This window comes from Staurois parvus, unplaced genomic scaffold (genome assembly GCF_062004578.1).
Source record: "Staurois parvus isolate SC_StPar_1 unplaced genomic scaffold, SC_StPar_1.0 ptg000098l, whole genome shotgun sequence".
Lineage (NCBI taxonomy): Eukaryota > Metazoa > Chordata > Amphibia > Anura > Ranidae > Staurois > Staurois parvus.
The window spans coordinates 6896845-6916025 of record NW_028317894.1 but is presented as its reverse complement, the minus strand read 5'-3'; the positions used below and the strand labels follow the sequence as shown (position 1 = coordinate 6916025).

The 19181-nt window shown below is 42.9% G+C and overlaps 1 protein-coding gene across 1 annotated transcript in view; it reads right to left on the bottom strand.

Moving 5' to 3' along the window:
• The window catches only part of GEN1 (GEN1 structure-specific endonuclease), a 75585-nt gene extending 59369 nt beyond the window's left edge, over positions 1 to 16216 (bottom strand). The window contains exons 1-2 of the mRNA XM_089671097.1: positions 15939 to 16216; positions 11705 to 11886 (exon numbers count right to left, since the gene is read on the bottom strand). Of these exons, the coding sequence (XP_089527223.1) occupies positions 11705 to 11865 (161 nt within the window). The 5' untranslated portion in view covers positions 11866 to 11886; positions 15939 to 16216. The remainder of the gene's footprint in view (positions 1 to 11704; positions 11887 to 15938) is intronic.
• Between the last annotated feature and the right edge of the window lie 2965 nt (positions 16217 to 19181).

Sequence of the window (19181 nt, the reverse complement as noted above, 5' to 3'; positions counted from 1 at the left end):
CAAACAATCATATGTACCTAGTTGGATGCATCATCAATCCAAGCTGCATCTATTCCTTGCTGACTCAAAGACCAAGAACTGAGTGATCAAGCACCACTGATTGTTCAGTTCTTGGTCTTCAGTCTGCAGAGAGCTGGTGACTGTCATTTACAGACTATCTGCTCTACCCCTACAGCTTTCACTGGAGCGCTGGACTGTGGAGAGGGCTGAGAGTGGCTGGCTCAGTTTCCCAGTGACTTGTTGAGAGGCTGAGCCAACTGCTAGTCCAGCCTTCTGGGTGGATCCTGACTGTAAATTGACGTCACCCGACAGCTGACTTTAACTCGCTGTCAGTTAAAAACGGGTCATAGCAGTTCAGAACTAAATGCACTCCTATGACCCATAGGAGAAGAGCCAAAAGGGCTATACTTCTCCTTTGAAATAATACAGTTTCACCAAGTTGGTCCAAATGAACTATTACCTTCACTAACCTGCTGTGAGCACTGTATATAGAATCAGCATCAGGTCTAACAGTGAGAGTGCCAGCACATGCTTGCGTGATCTCTATAGCTTGAGATAATCTCATTTTGGCAAGTGGCTTGCTTGTTTCCTAAGGGGCACCTTTTGAGCACGGAAGCACTTTATATGAAGTTTTTCAGCACAGAGCACCTTTTCCACGATTTACTTTGGGACTTTTATTTATTTATTTATATTTTGAATTTGAATTTTTAGTTATGTATTGATTTATTTACATTTGTTCATGCTCACATTGAAGTTATATATTTGTATACGAATTGTGGGAATATTGTTTTATTTAATAATTATATAGGCACATGTTATTGGCTTCACAGCCAATCAGAGGAAGCCTTGTACTCATTTAGAAAATTCAAAACTTACTGTGAATAGCTGAGCGGCAATCATCCCGACTCAATTTTATATTCAAATATTATTTATTGAAAAAATTTTCAGACATACAGAAGAGAAAAACATGGTAAATCTTGAATGCGAGAATAAAGAATTCACTTGGGTAATTATATGACATACAGAGAATAAACAGGTGTGAAGGATCCCCACCAATAGGCCAGGGATATTTAGGTTTCAGATGTTTACATGAGAGGTATGCTCAATGTTCAGTGAACCATTCTCACGGTCATAAAAAAATGATAATTAGGGAAAAGATGGAAATTGGGAAAGGGGAAGGAAACAAGAAAGGAAGGCACATGGGAATACTCTATTCATAAATTTGAACGGGTCGTATTAGTAATCAGTTTACGGAACAGTTTGGATTTTTCAGCCATCGAGACCATTGGGCTGTAAATTTGTGGAAAGCGGAGTTGTGTAAGGCTATTCTTTTTTCCATTTCACAATGGAGATTAAGGTCTTGAAAGAGGCGAGACAGAGGGGGAGTAGTGTTAGAGCGCCATAATATGGTAATATTGGTTTTTGCAGCTGCTAAAGTATGTAGGATGATGGTCCTTGAGTTTATAGGGAATTATCTATGCCAATGTGTAGGAGAGCCAAAGCAGAGTTTGGAGTAATTGGCGTATCTGTAATGGAGGATAATATCTGAAAAACTTTGTTCCAGTAAGACTTAATTGACTTACAGTTCCAAAGTATATGGAGGAGTGAACCAGACTCTCCACAGTGTCTCCAGCAAGCTCGCGAGTGTTGTGGATAAAATACTGATAACTTAACAGGAGTCATATACCATTCGTGTAGGATTTTTAAGTATGTTTCCCAGTGGGAAGAACATTTTGAGGCCTTGTAAGTAATAGTGAATGTTTTTTCCCACACAGTTAGGGAAACGGATTGGTGCAAATTTTTCTCCCAATTAGTTAAGGAAGACGTATACGTTGCAAATTGCTTTTCGAGTATAAGAGTGTAGAATGTGGAAATTCCTTTCTTTGGGTAGGTAGTTCTATGTAAGAAATGATGAGCCGTTGCAGGGATTTCTATGTTATGTGAAAGTTTGGTTTTGTAGAGTGCATGGACTATGCGCATGTAGGTAAATTGTTCAGTGTCAGGGAGGTGGAATTTACTTTGGGTGATGGAGAAGGAGTCTAATGTGTCTGAGGTATATATGTCTTGAATATGAAGTATGCCAGAGGTCGTCCATGTCGTTAGGTTTAAGTGGGGAATGATGTGATGGAGGGATGATAGTGGGGTAGGAACTTGTACATTGTGGTTCCCCGATTTGTTATAGTCTATAAAGTCGTACCAGGCTGTTAAGGAGGCGCGGATACATGGATGTTTGTGGGGTATTCGATTTTGAGCCATGCGAGGTAGAAACATCATGTCCGTTAAAGCGTGTGGATGGTATAAAGATGTTTCCATGGTAGACCATATTTTTTCAGGGGAGGGATGCCACCAGAAGAAGAGCTGGTCTAGTAGAACAGCTTGGTAGTAGGATTTCATGTGTGGGAGACCTGCTCCTCCTCTGAGGGTAGGGCGTATTAGTAGATTTGTGTCGCATCTGGATTTTTTTGAATTCCATAGGAACTTGTTTAATATCGCCTGGAGTTTGGTGAAAAAAAGAGTAGGGGACAGGAATAGGTAGTGTTTGAAAAATGTATAATATTTTAGGAAGTATACACATTTTTAGGGTTGCTATTCTACCTAGTGGAGAACTACATAACTGACCTAATATCCAAGTACCGCCCAGCACGCACACTCCGCTCCTCACAAGACCTCCTTCTCTCTAGTTCCCTGGTCTCCTCCTCCCATGCCCGCCTGCAGGACTTCTCCAGGGTGTCACCCATCCTCTGGAACTCCCTGCCCCAACCCATCAGATTATCACCTACTCTCCTCTCCTTTAGGCGCACCCTGAAAACCCATCTCTTCAGGGAAGCCTACCCCACCCCCTGCTAACTTGCCGACCTCCTCCACTCTCCCTACCACTCCATCCCCCACAGCTATCTCCTCCTGTGCCACCACTCCCTCCCTCCTAGATTGTAAGCTCGAAAGAGCAGGGCCCTCGATCCCCTCATGTATTGCATTGTATTGGTATTGTTCTGTCACATGTTCTGTCCCCCTCTGTAATGTACAGCGCTGAGCGAACTATTGGCGGTTTATAAATACTGTATAATAATAATAATAATAATAGTGTCGATAGAGTAGCAGTACGAAGGCTTTTGAGATCCTGTGGGATAGTTTCAAGAAGCGGTCTATAATTAGATGTGTAGAGTTGGTTAGTATTAGCGGTGAGTTTAATTCCCTAATATGGGATGCTGTGATTTTCCCAGGTAAAAGGGAACTGCTTAGAAAGTAAGTCCTGGGTTATGGGTGGTGTGTACAGGTTTAATATTGATGATTTGGGTTCATTAAGTTTATAGTACGAAACCTCTGCGTAATCACTAATATGTGCACGTATCGTCTTAAGAGATTTGTGTGGGTTTGTGACTATGAGTATGATGTCGTCTGCAAAGAGACTGATTTTATGTTCGGTACTATGATATTTGACTCCCGTGAACTCTGGGTCATTTCTGAGCTTAGTCGCTAGTGGTTCTATTAGTAAGGCGAAGATTAAGGGGGATAGGGGGCACCCTTGTCTGGTTCCATTTGATATGGAGAAGGGTTGTGAGAGCGTGCCATTAGTTAATACTCTAGCAGAGGGTTGAGAGTAAAGAGCAAAAATCGCCGATAGTAGCCAGCCAGTAATGCCAAATTTTTGTAGTGTAAGTGCCATGAATTGCCAATGAATTCTGTCGAAAGCCTTTTCCGCATCTAATGATAAGAGGAGAGAAGGACGTTTATCAGTTTCTAGGTGGTGCAGAAGAGATATTATTCGCCTAGTAGCATCTGGGGCCTGTCTACCATGTATGAAACCCACTTGATCCGGATGTATCAACGCAGGTAGATAAGGGAGTAATCTTTGGGCAATCACTTTGGCGTATATTTTTATGTCCGTATTGATTAACGAGATTGGTCTGTAATTTTGAGTAGATTGTGGGTCTTTACCCGGTTTTGGAATAGTAGTGATTATCGACTGCAACATGTCGGAAGGGAATTTACCGGTAGAAGCTGCGTGGTTATAAAGGGCAGATAAGTGTGATTTAAGGTCGGATGCAAACGTTTTATAGAATTCATTAGTGAATCCATCATTCCCTGGGGATTTATTTAAGGGTAGAGTAGAGATAACTTTTTTATTTTCTATTGATGAGATTGGCGCCGATAAAGATTCAAGTTGAGAGGGGGAGATGTGGGAAAGCTTGGAGTTATGCAGGAAGCTTTCAATGGTAGGAGTCGTAGCTTGGGTTGTATTAGGGTCATCTTTTATATTATATAGCTTTTGATAATATGTAGCAAAAGCATTGGCTATATCTTGCGGGTTCGAAAGAGGTGAACGCGTGGTTGGATGTTGTATCATAGATATTTTGGTCTTAAGTCGTTTATGTTTAATGATCTTAGCGAGAAGAGAACTTGCTTTATTTCCTAGTGCATAAAATTTGGTCTTCGTTTTTTGGAGATTGGTGTCATATGAATGGAGTAATAGGGTACGTAACTTATTTCTTTCTTGATTTAGTGTCGCGGAGATGGAGGGGTTAGGGTTTTTTTTGTTGAGTTCTTCATTTAGGTTAATGGAGGTTAGGAGTTGGTCGATTTGTTGGGACCTCTGTCTTTTTATACGCGAATTTAATTGTATGAGGATACCTCTCATGTATGCTTTGTATGTTTGCCAGAGTGTGGTGATTGAGATATCCGGTGTGGTGTTAGTAGCAAAAAATTAATTATGTGCTTCCAAGATATGCTTCCGATTGTCCGGGAATGAAAGGAGTGAGGAACTGAGTCTCCAAATCGTCAGGAGCGCCGAACGTCGATCATCATCTAAGGATAAACTGATTGGTGCGTGATCTGACCAAGATATAGTGCCAATGTTCGATGAGGTCACTTGTTGCAATGTCCATTTATCTGTAATAAACATATCTATCCTCGAGTAGGAAAGATGTGCGGGGGAGTAGTAAGTGTAGTCTCTCTCGGAGCCATGGTGGCATCTCCATATGTCTTATAGGTCATGGTCGTGTAGAAATCGATTAAAAGGTATATTTATTAGTTTTCTTCTTGGATGATGAATCCACAAGTGGGTTGCTCATAACGTTGAGGTCTCCGCCAATTATGAGTCTGCCTTGTTTATGGGTAGAGATGGTCTTGTAGAGTTTCCGATAAAATTGCAATTGGTTGTTATTCGGGCCATATACATTCACCAATGTATGGGTTATGTCATTGATCTGACAAATAAGGATGTGAAAGCGCCCAAGTGGATCGGCTATTTTTAAGATGAGGCGGAAAGGGAGAGAGTCGCTGATGGCTGTGATGACTCCATTTTTCTTCTTGGGGTTGGTAGACATAAAAATTTGTGAAAAGTGGTGGAGGTGTAGTTTAGGCTCTTTTCCAGTGGCAAAATGGGATTCCTGTATGAAAAAAATGTCGGCTTGGGATTTCCTGGTTTCTTTAAAGAGTAGTGATCTCTTAAATGGGGAGTTTAGGCCTCTAACGTTGAGAGATGATATGTTAATCATTGGTAATGAAATATTCGTTGATAGTACAGTGTCGGGTTGCTGTTTAAGAGAGACAAGACTCGGTAATCTCCTAGAAATAGGGAATGGTTGTGTTCTTGTGGTACCAGTGTGGCTCGGATGGAGGTTGTAGGGTTATTGTGCCATGTGGACTGTAGGAATGCACGAGTAGAAGTAATGAGGAGTGTTCGATAGTGCCTTAGAAGAAGGGGGGTGGAGACAAACAGGGTAGTAAAAACATTCCCGCAGAAAAAGCAGGTAGGCCGAGTAGCCAACTTCGCTACTTTAGAACTGAGGGGTATTGATGGGCTTTGACCCCGGGGAGGGTCATGCCAACAAAAAACATGTAGAACAAACATCTTCAAATAAGGGCCGATCGCCAGACATTTGGACATTTAGAATAGGTCCCTAGGGGGGCAGGACATATGTCTGCACCTGGAATGCTTCATGAAACCGCTCATGTTGCTTCCATATGTTGGGCTGAGTTAGGAGTAGTGTCTTGTGTATCTGCAGGGATGATGTTCCAGGTTTTAAGCAGATCAATGTTTGCTTCCAGGTTCTTAACGGTAAATATTCTGCCTTGTCGTCGCACTATTAGTTTAGTTGGAAAGCCCCATTGGTAGGCTATACCATGATTTCTGAGGGCCTTTGTGATGGAAATCATTTTCTTCCTATTGAGGAGCGTAGCTTTGGAAAGGTCCGCATAGAGGCGGAGATTTGCGTGCGATGGCGGGAGAGGTGGCATGTTTCTGACCGCCGTCATAATTTTTTCCTTTACGTGGTAAAAGTGTACTCTAATTAGTACATCTCTTGGGATTGAAGCTGACAAAAATGTTGGTTTGGGCAAGCGGTGGGCCCGGTCAGTCGCAAGCTCTATGTCCGGAAGTGCTGGGAGAAGTATTTTAACGTATTGCGCAAGCTCTATGTCCGGAAGTGCTGGGAGAAGTATTTTAACGTATTGTTGTATGTAGGGAAGCAGATTCTCATTCGTTACAGATTCAGGGAACCCTCTAATTTTGATGTTATTGCGTCGCGAGCGGTCCTCTAAGTCGGCCAGTTTTAGGTTGATTTGTTCGATGTCGGACGCATAATCCGCGTGCGCGTCAATCAAATCATTGTGTGCTGTTATTATGTCACCCAAGCTGTTTTCAATATGGTTTATTCTGCGTTCTTGGTGTTGTACTACATTAGATATTTGGTTTAAGGATGTGAATACGTCATTTAGCAGGGATTGGCGCAGGGACGTCAGCATGTGTTTCATCGTCACCTCTGTGAGCGGTTGATCGGCTGCAGGAAATGCGGCTATGTCAGGGAGGTCTGCATTAGGGAGTGGAGGCAGGAGAGTTATGGCTTGATATGGAGGGTCCGGGTCATGGTCCAGACGAGGTCTGGATTTGGCAGGGCTGCTGGTAGTGGGGGACAGGGGGGGTGATAACTCACCAGGGTCCCCTGGATACAGCGATGCCTGGAGCCTCGGGTCCCTGTGCTGGGCTCTGTAGTCCTCCTCCTCATGCCTGCCATCTCCCTCCACTGTGCTGTTGCGGCCGCCATCTTGGCTTCCCAGAGCAGGGAAGAATTTAGTAAGTTTCCCGGGGTGATCCGGGGCTCTGCGCCTGCGGGGCATGGCTGCTGAGGTGCGGGCAGGTGTCGGCAGTGACGTGGGGTGACTTATTTCCCCCGGGGCCGGTGAGTGCCGGTTTTCAGCTGGCGGGTGGACGGAGCGGATCTTAAGCCGCGTCCATCAGAGCCGGCCGCGCATGCGCCCTCTCCCCGACTCAATTTTAATCCAGAAATGGTATGGAAAGTCCCCAACTTGTATGCTGTATGTACCTGGTGTGCATCTTGTAGTGAAGGTAACAGTCTGTTTGGAACAGCTTGGTCCAAACAAAATATTTTATAGAAACAGGGACTTTAAAGTGTATATAAACTCAAATACTGATCTCATTTTTGTTGCTCACTTTTGGTCTGCTAAACATGCCATTGAAAGAGTTTTGTTATATCCATTTTTCAAAAGGATAAATACCTGTTTATTCTGCCAGAAATCTTGTGAGCTGAGTTTTCTGTCTGTGTAGAAGGATGGGCTATAAAATGAGGTGGGGGAAGATGAGGAGAGATTGGTGTTCTTTATAATCCATCAAAAGAAGGCAGGGCTGACACCATTATGCTGAAGAATTTAGAGCTGTGCCGTTGTGCCAAATAGGCAGGAGCACAGTAAATTTCTGGCACATCAAGAGTTGAAGAGCTGAGCCTGCAGGTGAATTTTAAACATGCTTGTTTTTATCCTTTAATGCAATGAAGTGTAGGATGCATCCTTGGCAGCAAAAGAGTTAATGTGCTAATTTTTTCTGGCTGGAGTTCTGCTTTAAGCTTTGGAATAGGGTATGGCTAAATATTTTGTCCTTTACCTCTCTGTCTCCTTAAATTGGAGGTCCACTCACTCTGTAAAAAAAAATAAAAGCCAGCAGCTACAAAAACTGTAGCTGCTGCCTTTTAACAGCCACTCACCAGTCCCACGATCCGGCGTTGCCCCCGCCGCAGCCCATTTCACCGACTGTCCTGTATTCCAGGTGCCAGCATCTTCAGTGTGGACACCAGGCTGTGACAGCGCATGCCCACTGCGCATGCGCGAGTAGCGCTGCACTTCCTGAATGGCCCCGTAGTCTTCTGACACCTGTCACGTGTCCCACAAGACTTCGTGAAGGGAGGGTAGGAGGACAGCTTCCGTTTCCGATCGCCTAGGCATTCACAGTGGAAGTGGGTACCTGTCAAATTCGAGTACCCGTTCAAATACTTATTTCCCTCATGAACATGCAAATCAGTGCATAATTTGTTAGTCATGCATTTCTTTTGAATTTTTTGTTGCTATTCTGTCTCTGTTACAATACACCTACCATTCGATTTTTAGACTGATCATTTCTTTGTGAGTGGGCAAACATTCAAAATCATAATAATAAAATGCTACAGTGAGCGCTCTAAAAATACAAGCAGCTGAACATTCAACAAAACCACATAAAACCTTGTGAGAATAGCATAAAATATAAAATGCAGCGCTAATAGTCAAATGAAAAGTACCAGTAAAGATAATAAATGATCAATAATTGCAAGCAAAATAAAGTCCTGTGATGGTGCTCCCTGCGTTCCCAGTGCATATGGTATAAATGCGCACTAACCAGAGGTGTATTAGAAATACGCGGTGTGTAAATATCCTGAAGATCCCCCCTCTCTCTGGTCAGAATATGGACTGGAACTGGAGATAGTAAAGATGAAGCGCCGTCGTATGGTGAAGATGGATCCGGGGTGCCAGAGATCCCCTTTAAGGGATATGTGGGTAAGGAATCCTTACCTTCAGACCATGTTCTGAAAATAGCATGTTGTGCAGTAGATAAGAAACACCACATAAGTGGTACCACAGTTAAATACGAGTTCCGGCACCCACAAAAAAAAAACAAAAAAAAAAAAAAAAACAGAAAATAAAAGTTAGCGGCTACAAATACTGTAGCTGCGGACTTCTAGTATTAGGGCACTTACCAGTCCAGGCATCCAGTGGGGTCTCCACCCAATCCGATTCTTCAATAGGTTATTGGGTGCTGGCGCTGCCATCTTGACTAAGGGAAACCGGCATTGAAGCCCTGTGGCTTCACAGCCGGTTTCCTACTGCGCATGCTGTGAAGTGCCCCAGAAGGCTGCAGGGAAAGGGGGGGGGGGGGGGGAGGAGGGGGAAATGTCGAACTTCTGGGTCAGTTCGCCATAGACAAGGAGGAGGCAGACAGGTGGAGCTTCCCATTTTGGGTGGAGCTCGGCTTTAATATAATGATTCATTTTGAAGTTTTCACCCATGACAACAGTAAGCATTACATTAACAAACATTCCCACAGCTGCCTTTAATCTATCCATTAATATATGTACTCCAACTTGGGAGACTCTCAAAATTAGTTAGGACTGCAGTACCCTTAGGTGCCTTGAGATGGCCACTGCAGCTGACACATATATCTGCAAATGTGTGCAACTAAACCCTTGGTTTTAACATGAACTGTTAGACATTTCAGTTTTGTTGCAGGCTGGCTGGTAATTCTTGTTTGTTTTTGGCATGTGTTGCTCTTCTATGTCCTCCTTGCTGCAAAAGCTGCTTATAGGTTGGGTGATTGCCATTTGTTTGTACAGTTCCCTGAGATCTCAAACTTTTTGCCAAGAGTTCCTCTGAGGCAAACAGGTTGAGAAACACCATCCTAGAGACACAGCAGGAAGTGAGAGGAAATCCAATCTTAGACAATTGCCACAAGAACAGGTGCTGTTTTGTGAGATTATTCTAGTGACCTATTCTGGATTTTTCATCACTTTCTACCCCAGTGTACTGGCTAATGGTCATCAGGACAAACAGAGAAAAGGAATTTTCCCAACACAGACAGCTATACAAATTGAACAGAGATTCTAACCCCTTCCCACTCCACCAAAAACTAAAAAAAAAAAAAAAGTAGAAGTGCTCAGAGTAAGGCCCCATTTTGTTCTTTAAAGTGGTTGTAAACCTCAGGCATTAAAACATGAACAATGGATATCCCTCTATAGTGTGTACTTGTCTCAATTTAGAGCACCGAGTGTAATTTCTGTCTGCTGCCTCTTTTCTCGGCTATCAGCATGAATCATTTCTGACAAGTTTTCCTGACAACAAGAGAAAAAGGGTGACAGGGGAGGGACCCTTATCAGATTGACAGCCTCGGCTCTGTTCCTATGAGCTGTGTGAAGTGGAGTGGAATTGGGGGGTGGGGTGGGCTTTTTCCCTCCAATTTGCTCTCAGAACTCTCCTCACTGAGCTACGCAGAGTATAGTTTCTCCTCTCTGCCTCCTTTTTTCTGAACTGTCAGGCAAGCTTTAAAATTCAGCACTTTGAATGGATGTAGAGAAAAGAAAACTGCAGATAAACAGGTACAACTAATGTAGGAGAATTTGTTTCATATCTATGTATCACCTGAGGGCAGTCACTTCAATGGGTATTTGTAAGTGTTTGCAACCACTTTACCACTTACCTTCCGCCCTATAGCAGATGGACTGCTACAAGGCAGCCACACTGTGCAAAATCACATAAATATACATGATTTTTCATTTCCGGGTAGGGGGGTTGCGCACCGCCCTACCATTGGTTGCAGCGGTTGTCAATCACCAGGTCCCGGCTGGCACTCTGTGATCAGCGCTAAAAAAAGCTGTTTGCCTAGTAAAACAGCACACAGTGTAAGCACAACACAACGTTAACCCTTTGATGGCCCCAGATGTTAACCCCTTCCTGCCCAGTGTCATTAGTACAGTGTCAATGCTTTTTATTAGCACTGATCACTGTATTAGTGTCACTGGAGATGTCAGTGGCCATTAATCAGTTCCCACCCAATGTCAGAATGCCTGCTGCAGTCCCACTATAAGTTGCTGATCACTGCCATTACTAGTATAATAAATAAATATTTCAGTATATATACCGCCATTTGTAGATGGTATAACTTTCATGCAAACCAAATAATGCAGCAGAACACATCTTCGCTTAAATTTATGAAGAAATTGGATTTTTCCATTTTTTTTTATTGGATAAGTTTTGCAAGTCAAAAATATAACTTTTTTTTCAAAATGGAACATTTTCTTTTGTTTATAGCACCAAAAGTAAAAAACGCACAGATGATCAAATACCACCTAAAGAAAGCTCTATTTGTGGGAAAAACATTGACATAAATTTCATTTATGTACAGCGCTGCATGACCAGGCAATTGTCAGTCAAAATAATGCTGTCATATTGAAAAAAAAAGCCTGGTCGGGGGGGGTAAGTCCTTTGGAGGGCAGGTGGTTAAAGGCTCACTATGCAGACTCTGCCAGCACCGAAGAAGATTCTGGCTTGGATGGAGTAAAAGGTGGAGAGGGCTGTGGCTGTCATGTGAGGGTCTCTAGATTCATCTGTTAGGACAAGCGGACTAGTTTCAATAACTGTGAAATTGTTCAATAAATGTCTTAAAAAGGAGAAGATGAAAAATGCACTTTTACTGTATATCCTAGAGACAACAGAAAGTATATGCAGCCTGGAGAGGGGCGCTGAAGCAGATCCAGAACATGAAAGTGGGAATTTACTGGCCTAGGTCTTCGAGAAACAGCTCAAGTCACTGACTGGGCTTCCTAGCCTGCTGATCACAGAAAACACTTAAATACCTTGACAGATGGGCAGATAAATAAGCCATTGTTACCTGAGATGAGGTTTGGCAACAACTCCAATCATCTGCTTTACAGACTGAGCTTCACAGACCCAAATACTCAAGTCCACTGCAAGAGTCTTCCCACTAAGGCTCTGGAGGGGGACATGTTTCTTCACTGGCTCCAGAACTGGCCACAATTCATGGACACCCATCCTGATGAGTCACTCAGCCAACTGGAAACAAAAAGGAAGCGTTTTATGTAAACAGATACTAAATTCATGACAACAAAAGAACTAAGGCAGCACTAGCATTAACCACTTGCCCTCCAGAAGATTTACCCCTCTTCAGGGGCGCTGCGTTATTTTAACTAACAATTGCACGGTCATGTAATGCTGCACCCAAATTAAATTTATGTAAATTTTTTCCCCATGAATTGAACTTTCTTTCGGTGGTATCTGATTGCCTGTGCATTCTTTTTTTTTATAGCACAAAAAATAAAAACCAACAATTTTGAGAAAAAAAAAACAATATTTTTGACTTTTTGCTATTAAACATGTCCAGTAAAAAAATGTATTCTGCTTCATGACTTTGCTTAAAAAAAAAATCCCAATACGAGTAAATTAATTGTTTTATGTGAAAGTTATAGCATTTACAAATGACGGTTTATAGACTGGAATTTTTTTTTACTAGTAATGTAGGCGATCAGCGACTTATAGCAGGACTGTGGCAGGCATTCTCACACTGGGGGGGAACTGACTTGGTGCCAATGACATCCCCAGTGACACCAATACAGTGACCTGTGCTAAAAAAAAAAAAACCTCACTGACACTGTACTTATGGCACTGGGCAGGAAGGGGTTAACATGAGGGGCAATCAAAGGGTTAACTGTGTGCTGGGTGTTTTATACTATGGGGGCTGTGTGTTTGTGCTTCACTCTAAGCACACCACTTTGTAAGGCTGTGCTGTGCACAGCCATGCAAAACAGTGTGCATGAGCTGACAGGGAGGAAAACTGTTTTGTTTACAAACAGTTCTCCACCTCATCGTAGATCCTCAGCAATCACCGGGCGCCGGTGAGTAATCACCGGTCGGGACCCGGTGATTGACAACCCCGGCTGCAAATGGCAGCGCGGGTAGGGTGCGCACATCCCCTACCCGGAAATGCGAACTCACATATATCTACACACACGTGATTTTGCGCACCAGTGCCGCCCTGTAGCAGTATTTCTGCTATAGGGCGTTCGGGAAGTGGTTAATGGATGACATGCAGCGCCATGTTTCAGGGCATAATTCTAGATGGGTATCACATCACAAATTCTGATGAAAACCCAATGCAGCCACGCGCTGAGAAAGAGCAGATAATAAATAGAATATACGTTGTACGGTAGCACCTGAGCAGCATTGCAATGAATAAGTCAAACCAAGGGGCCCACTCACTGCATTGAGTTAAAAAATGAACACTAACACTTGTTGTGTAAAGGCAGAGCAGTAATTAGAATGTACTGGCAATATACCACAACACCAGACATGCCCCATTTATTCTGACCTAGAGCATCACAATGCATGTTTTGGTGTGCTGTATGAAGGCATTGAAGTGCCATACGAAATGAATGAATAGTACCACAACACATCACAGTACACACGATTTACTGCAACACATACTGTAGGTGAGAACAGAACCAGTACAGTTGCATTGCTTGCTAGTGTAAGGGCTTATGTCAACTGACATTCCTGTCATATTCTGCGTTATGTTATTAAAACCTAAAGTAAATGCAATGTTTGGCCAGAATAGGCTGTTTGACCTGCTTTGCTTGCAATTTAACCTCTTAGCGCCGACTGAACGCAAACGTCCGGCGTCTGAGTAAAGATGCCGAGTGGCCGCACAATTGCATTCTATTACAAAAAAATATGTGCTGAAAACACGCACCCTTCACGCTCCCAGCACACACGTTCAGTATTCACGGAAAGATCCTGATCTCCTCTATCGGGACCTTTCCCAATCATGTGACTGCCGTGACAGCAAATCACAGTGGTCACATGACCCTAAAACCCCACCCTGCCTCCTGGAACCCTTAAAGGGCTGGGAGGTGCCGGTGCCAAGGGGTTAAATGCACCTTAATAGGATATGCCATCACATAGGGGACCAATAGTCCCCTGTGTGATAGCATATGAGTGACAAGTCCTCTTTGTAGGGGGAGGAGGTGGGGGCAGGAGAGGAGAGGAGCAGTGTATACAGAGAGACTCCTTCACTGCCTGTCACTATAAGTCTGTGCCGATTTTTAAATGCAATTACCGGCTTTTTTTTTTTTTCTTCACTATAGCTCACAGAATTAGCTGTCACTTTCCCCGGATCTAAAAGAAACTGTTTCTTTTATCTCGAGAAATAAACTAAAAGGAAACGGTTTCTTTTAGCTGGGGGCAAGTGACAGCTAATTCTGTGAGCTATAGTGAACAGAAAAAAAAAAAGCTGTCAATTACATTTAAAAACTGGCACGGATATATAATGACAGCCAGTCACTGTATACACTGCTCCTTTTCTGTCTTTCTCAGCCGAACCCCCCCCCCCCTTCACATCTGCAGTACACAGTCTCCTGTATCGGCACCTGCATCGGCTAAATTTGTTTGCCGATAGGGCTATTTTTGGCCAATATGTTTTGGTGGCCAAATTTTGGTGCATAGCTACAAAAAAATGTGCTAAAAAACATACAAAGAAATAGAGCTGCTGCTTCTATGAAGGTACTGGCCTTTAGGTTAAATGTTACAGCAACAAAGCACTGCCCAATAGATGTGCAAATATCTCAAAATATACATATTAATAAATTCATGCAATATGCGCTCTAAAAATACACCATCATCATAATTATGTGAACAAATAATTGACATATTTAAATTAACCGCCTCCTGTTAATTTACTGCTACAAGGCAGCACTGGTGTGCAAAATCACACATACACATACATATACACACATATATATATATATATATATATATATATATATATATATACACACACAAACAAACGTGATTTTGCAGTTTGAGGTAGGGGGTGCACCCAAGTGCCCTAGGATGTTCACCACTGGGTCCCGGCCGTGATTACTTGCCTGCACCCTGTGATTGCCGAGTATTACCGACGGGGGAGAGAACGGTATGTAGACAATACAGTTCTCTCCCCTGTCAGCTCCTGTATAATGCTTTGTATGGCTCTGCATAGCACACATAGCACATAAATGTAAAACAGCACACCGTTAACCCTTTGATCGCCCCAGATGTTAACCCCTTCCTGCCCAGTGCCATTAGTGCAGTGTCAGTGCTTTCTATTAGCACTGATCACTGTATTGGTGTCACTGGGGATGTCAGTGACACCAAGTCAGTTCCCCCCCCAGTGTCAGAATGCCCGCCACAGTCCCGCTATAAGTCGCTGATTGCCGCCATTACTAGTAAAAAAAAAAAAATAGAAATAAAAATCCCAGTATATATACCACCATTTGTAAACACTATAACTTTCACGTAAACCAATTAATTTACACGTATCATGATTTTTTTTAGCAGACATGTAGCAGAACACATTTTGGCCTAAATTTATTATGAAATTTTTTTTATTGGACAGGTTTAATAGCAAAAAGTAAAAAATATAGTTTTTTTTCTCAAAATTGTCAGTCTTTTTTTAGTTTATAGTGCAAAAAAATAAAAAATGCAGAGGTGATCAAATACCACTGAAAGAAAGCTCAATTCATGGGGGGAAAAAAAAAAGGACATAAGTTTAATTTGGGTGCAGCGTTGCATGACCGTGCAATTGTTAGTTAAAATAATGCAGCGCCGTAACGCAAAAAAATGGCCTAGTCAGGAGGGGGGGGGGGTAAATCCTCTGGAGGGCAAGTGGTCAATATAGTCTTTTGATGTGCAAAGATGATCAGGGGGGAGGGAGGGCGTGCCGCAGGGGATTGCCAGATACTGGACATGTAATAGATGTTTCTGGAGAGTGGGGAAATGATTCAGGAGGCAGTCATGGACTAGATACATAATACCTGAGGCTGCTAGAAACCACAATTATAACAGGGTAATAGGGAAACACAGATCAGTGTCTGCAGGGGCATGGAGGGCCACACAGAAAGTGTCAAAGGGCCACACACAGCCCCCAGGTGGCAGGTTGGTCAGCAGGGTGTACACAATCATGATTACAATGTGGACGCAGACAAATCCTCAGGATGTCAGTACTATACATATATATGTGTGTCCTTTCTGAATATAAATCAGTGAATGACGGCCCCCCTCCAGCTCCTCCTCACCTTCCAGCAGGGCACACACAGACCGGGACTCCCGATCACAGTGACAAGCAGCCCCCTCTCTCCTGCTTTCTCCTTCTCATTGTTTATGTTCCGGTAGGCGTCCTGACTTCCCGCCACACTGATTTGAACGGGATGACCTATCAGGAAACGCGGCTCTACTTCCGCCAATACAGCGGCTCTACTTCTGACAGCCCATCACATGGCCGGATGACGTCACGTGAGAGCCCTCTGTAGAGTTCAGTGAGATGTGTCTCTTGTAGTCGGCAGTGGAGCGGGGATTGGTGCTGCACTGTGATTGATCATTGGAGAAGAGTAGACAATAAAGACTTCCCTGTAAAGGGATATTTCCTGGGAGTGTGCTTCATATATAGATCCATGTTGTTTGTAGTGCTGGTCTGATCCCAGTCTCATCCTCTGTCACCTGAAGCAGCATTGTGTGTGCAGACAGAAGAGCCAGAAGACATGAGATCAGCAGCAGAGTGTCCCCGGAAATGGGTTTAGAATGGGGACAGATTTTGGCACAGGAGGCATCCAGCCCAGTGCCTGACACTAGGTCTACAGGTGCAAACAAGTGTACATGTTTCTCCCAAGCATTGTGTGTAGCGCAGCCCATTTGATTGAATAGGCGCCCTATGCAAGAGAAACATGGAGGAAAAGTCCTTGACCTTTTTTTAGAAACGCACTGCATTGTGCTGGAAGATGCTTGAGGGTGCCATTGACAATTAATGGAACCTCCGCACGTCTGCTAAAGAGTAGTGGCTTGTCTTGTCCTTCCCAGAAGCACTAAAATACTGGGAGGGATGCACTGCAAGTGGCCTTATATTGTACTAATTGCATTCATATACAGTCCTACAAAATGATTGATCTAAACCAGAGGTCTCTAAACTATGGCCCTCCAGCTGTTGAAGTACTACAAGTCCCATCATGCTTCTGCCTCTGGGAGTTTTGCCTGTGGCTATCAGAGTCTTGCAAGACCTCATGGGACTTGCAGTTCCGCAACACCTGGAGGGCCATAGTTTGGAGCCCCCTGATCTAAACCAAGTGAATGCATAAATCAAGAAAATAAAATGGAAAATATTTCATAGATGTTCCACACACACGTACCCTGAGCTTTGATCAATTCCGTATATAAATAAATTGTGTCAAGTCGCTCAGATGGAAGCACATGGCTCCTTCTGTGTCTTTAAGCATCTTTTCCTGATAATGCATTTGATATATAGCTGTGACATAAAAAAATAGCAACTACCACCATATTATTCTCCAGGGTTTCTGCTGTAAGAAAAAAAAAAAAAAAATATATATATATATATATATTACAGTACTTTCTACGACAAAATGCAGACGTGAACATGTGTGCAAAAATTAAAAAAAATTGCTCAGGGAGGCAAGTGGTTAGGAGTGCAGTAAAAGCAGACATATAATACAAGATATGAAGCGAGCGCAGATGATATGGTAGACGCTAGCACAAAAGGCAAAGTAACAAACCCATAGTAATCAATTCAAATGTAAGTGCAGGGCTAAAGCATAAGTGACAAAAGAAATCATAAAGTGCTTATGTGAATAGAAGTGTTCATACAATATTCCAGTGAAATAAATCAAATAAAATGTCTCAGATCACATAGATTCATAAAAAACTCTAACATTCTGAATATAAATAGTGGATAGTCTGTGGCACTGCAGGTCACAGAAGTGCCAAGTGATACATGTGTGCTTATTTAGCAATAATGCTGATTATACATAGTCCGTGGCACAACAGGTCACATCAATGCCTGGTGATTGTGGAACTACAAGGTGCAGCAATACCAGCTGGGATGCTCAAGAGTGCTCATGATCCAACATGGGAATCCACCACTTTATATGAATGTGTACTCACCAGAACCCTACTTGTATAATAGCATTAATGCTGATCCTTATGGGGGGTCTCAGGACGCCATAAATAGGGACCGGACTTCTCCAGGGTCAGGGCTATGCAAAACCAGCAAAGGATCCTCCTAGGGGGAAAAGCTCACCACAGGAGCTGAAGGTATGGCAATACAGTGTAGTATTTATTGTGAATAGTTAAAAGTAATCCACGTGGATACAGCAAAGAGTTAAATGCATAAAGGCCGCCGCTCTAAACTCCGGCCGTGTGACGTCAGCATGTAAGGCTCCACCCAACGCGTTTCGTGCGCATGCACGTCTTCAGGGGTACGCTTACTAGACACTAATTGTGTCAAGTCGCTCAGATAGAAGCACAGGGCTGCTTTTGTGTCTTTAAGCATCTTTTCCTGAAAACGCATTTGTTAAATAGCTGTGCAAATATCGTGTAACATAGGAATATATCAACTACCACCATTTTATTCTCCAGGGTCCCTGCTGTCAGAAAATATATATTTCTGGGGAGTTTACATTAATTTCTACATTAAAATGCATATTTGAACATGTGTGTGCAAAAATTTAAAAAAATTGCCCCGGGAGGCAAGTGGTTAGGAATGCAGTAAAACCAGACAGGTGAGCTGTGATATTGCATCCCCCCAGCCACAAGTGTAAACTAGGCCTAACTATCTCTAGCATGCCATAATCCTTTTCTCAAATACCTTTTATCCCAACACCCTAATAATCCTCACTGCAAATAATGTCCGAACAATAGTAATGTCCAAAATAAATCTTTAAATATTGCATAAAATATCCGATTCAATTCGCCACTCCAGATCACCTAAAAAAAATTGAAACTAAATATAGTGTATTACCTATTAAAATCTTCAAATATTTAATCAGTGATACGCGATTCATGTAAAAACCAATATTACAGTGCTTCTCTACTAACGTGAGAAAAAAAAAACAACCTCTATATAAATAAATAAATTCACACAGCACTCTGTGAATTCCAACACATCAAAAAGTGAATATCAGCACATCAAAATGAAGTGAACACTCCGTGACTCCTCACACTAGTGAGGTTATAAACTATTATCCTCTTGAAATCACAGCAAACCTCACAGCATGTGAAATTGTGTTACTATATCAACTTGCATCACAAGTGAAGTAAACATTCAGTGGTGCCACACAATAGTGGGATTCAAGGCAATTACCCTCTCCCTCGAGAAGAAGTCGGAAGTGACGAAACGCGCCAGTGACGTGACGTCAGCATCACCCCTACTGCAGACGTGTGTTTACACGAAATGCGTCTAGGAGGAGCCCTTGCACGCCTAGACGTCACGCCGCCGGATCAGAGGTCTGGAGGCCTACATTGATTTGTACTGG